The sequence below is a fragment of the Oryx dammah genome, unplaced genomic scaffold, assembly GCF_014754425.2.
Source record: "Oryx dammah isolate SB20612 unplaced genomic scaffold, SCBI_Odam_1.1 HiC_scaffold_17, whole genome shotgun sequence".
In the NCBI taxonomy this organism is placed as follows: domain Eukaryota; kingdom Metazoa; phylum Chordata; class Mammalia; order Artiodactyla; family Bovidae; genus Oryx; species Oryx dammah.
The window spans coordinates 48,823,433-48,825,919 of NW_024070201.1; the positions used below are offsets into that span (position 1 = coordinate 48,823,433).

A 2,487-nucleotide genomic window follows, 5' to 3' on the forward strand; every position below is an offset into this window, starting at 1 on the left:
AAAGCAGGGTAGGAAACGACACAAGGACAATTATTTAGCTACCTGGGAGAAAAATATCAAGTTAGATCATGACTTAATGTCACATAGCAAAGTGAATTTCATGTATATCAAAACTTAATTTAAAAAATTAAGCCGTGCTTTAAAGAACAAAATACAGTATACTATCTTTTCGATATTTGAATGAGAATCATTATAATAAACCAAGAAAAGAACTCACAAAGAGGTGTCTAGAGATTTAATTTTATAAATTTAAAACTCTTAGTCTTAATATCATAAATAAGATAAAAATACTAACAAGGGACTTCCCTGGTGGTCCAGTGGCTAAGACTCTACACTCCCAACACAGTGGTCCCAGGTTCAATCCCTGGTCAATCCCACATGCCACAACTAAAGACACCATGTGCAGCAACTAAGACCCAGCACAACCTAAGTAAATAAACAAATAAATATTTTTAAAACAATACTAACAAGATTTGGAAAATCTGTTTCAATGGATAAAAGGGGAAACAATGGTTTTAATATTTAAACTGTTAAGAGAAACAATCCCTGGTAGTACATGGGCAAAAGATCGGAGTAGAAAATTCACATGTGGGAACTAAATCCCATGTGCCACAACTAAAAGACAGCATGCAAGTTAAAATGAGATAGTATTTTTCAACCATCAAAGTATTAAAATAATTTTTTTTTTTACTCAAGGCAATTTAGTACTAGCACCAATGAGAAGACTGACAACTTTCTTGGAAATCTACTTGCACCTTCATAAATGTTCTTATTATATGATACAATAATTCTACATCTAATATCTACCCTGAAGAATTTACTTGAAATGCAAAGATTTATCCACAGATGCATATCTCATTAAATAATGAGATTTAGTCTGTCATTTTTTTCTCTAGGGATATTGGAGATTCATGAAAATCAAAACCTAGGAAAGCTGGGTCAAGCCCTAATGGATGCAGAAACCAGGCCTCCTGCCCCTCTTTTCTCCCTAGAGCCATCCCACTCCCCAGGGAATATGTCATCATGGCCCAACGGCAGTTCCAACCTGTCCTATACCAGCTTCGTCCTGCTGGGCTTCCCGGGGCTGCAGGAGTCCCGAGCCCTCCTGGTGCTGCCCTTCCTCAGCATCTACCTGGTGATCGTCTCTGCCAATGCCCTGGTCATCCACACGGTGGTGGCCCAGAGGAGCCTGCACCAGCCCATGTATCTGCTCATAGCGCTGCTCCTGGCTGTCAACATCTGTGCCGCCACCACCGTGGTGCCTGCCATGCTGCTCAGCTTCTCCTCCCGATTCAGCCGCATCTCCCTGGCTCGCTGTCTGGTCCAGATGTTCTGCATCTACTTCCTCATCGTCTTTGACTGCAACATCCTCCTGGTCATGGCCCTGGACCGCTATGTCGCCATCTGCTACCCTCTCTGCTACCCAGAGATAGTGACAGGTCAGTTGCTGGCTGGCCTGGTGGGGGCGGCAGCCGCCAGGAGCACTTGCATCGTTGCTCCAGTGGTGGGGCTGGCCTCCAGGGTTCGTTTCTGCCGCTCAGATGTGATCCACCACTTTGCCTGTGAGCACATGGCCCTGATGAAGCTCTCCTGTGGGGATATCTCCCTAAACAAGACTGTGGGGCTCACTGTCCGCATCTTCAACAGAGTCCTGGACATGCTGCTGCTAGGAGCCTCCTACTCCCGCATCATCCATGCTGCCTTTCGAATTTCATCAGGCAGAGCACGTTCAAAGGCCCTGAACACCTGTGGCTCCCACCTGCTGGTCATCTTCACCGTCTACTCGTCCACCATGTCCTCATCCATCGTCTACCGGGTGGCCCACACTGCCTCCCAGGATGTGCACAACCTGCTCAGCGCCTTCTACCTGCTGCTTCCATGTCTGGTCAATCCCATCATCTACGGGGCCAGGACCAAGGAAATCAGGCAGCACCTGGCAACTGTCTTCCAACGGGCACACCACCAGGTCTCCAGTGAGAAGCTCCAGCCCCTGCCCTCACATAGGGAGCTTCCTGCCTGACTCTCCATGACTTGTAGGCCCTAATCACTCTCACGATCACGTAGGTAAATGTGCAAGTGATCCATCCCTGCTGTATGTTGGCTTTGGCTCTCTACAGTCATCTTTGAGAATCTTCTAGGCATATTCTGAAAACTGGCTATTCATCCAGAGTTCCACAGTAACCAACTTCAAAATAAGCTTCTGTCACTGATTTCTTAATTTTCTCCCCCTCTTTCTGCATGTAGTTTTCACTCATTCATTCATTCATTCACCAAACATCTAGTATACATACGTTATGTTAGCCACACACTTGAAAAGAAAGAAAAAAATTGGTTTCTCCCCTGAAAGAGGTCCCAGTCTAGCATGCTGTAAAGGCATGTAATGGTCAATAATAGCTTTATGAACAAAATTCTGTGGAAACATATAGGAAGGGCAATCACTGACATGGAACTCTTCACAGAGAAGGTGAATCTGGCTTGTGTTTGAAG

At 45.3% G+C, this 2,487-nt stretch overlaps 1 protein-coding gene across 1 annotated transcript; it reads left to right on the forward strand.

Annotated features, from left to right (window-relative positions):
* The first annotated feature begins 1,015 nt into the window (after positions 1–1,015).
* LOC120875948 (olfactory receptor 52K1-like) lies at positions 1,016–2,020 on the forward strand. The gene has a single exon (XM_040257690.1). The coding sequence runs from the start codon at positions 1,016–1,018 to the stop codon at positions 2,018–2,020; it is 1,005 nt and encodes a 334-aa protein (XP_040113624.1).
* Positions 2,021–2,487: the final 467 nt, after the last annotated feature.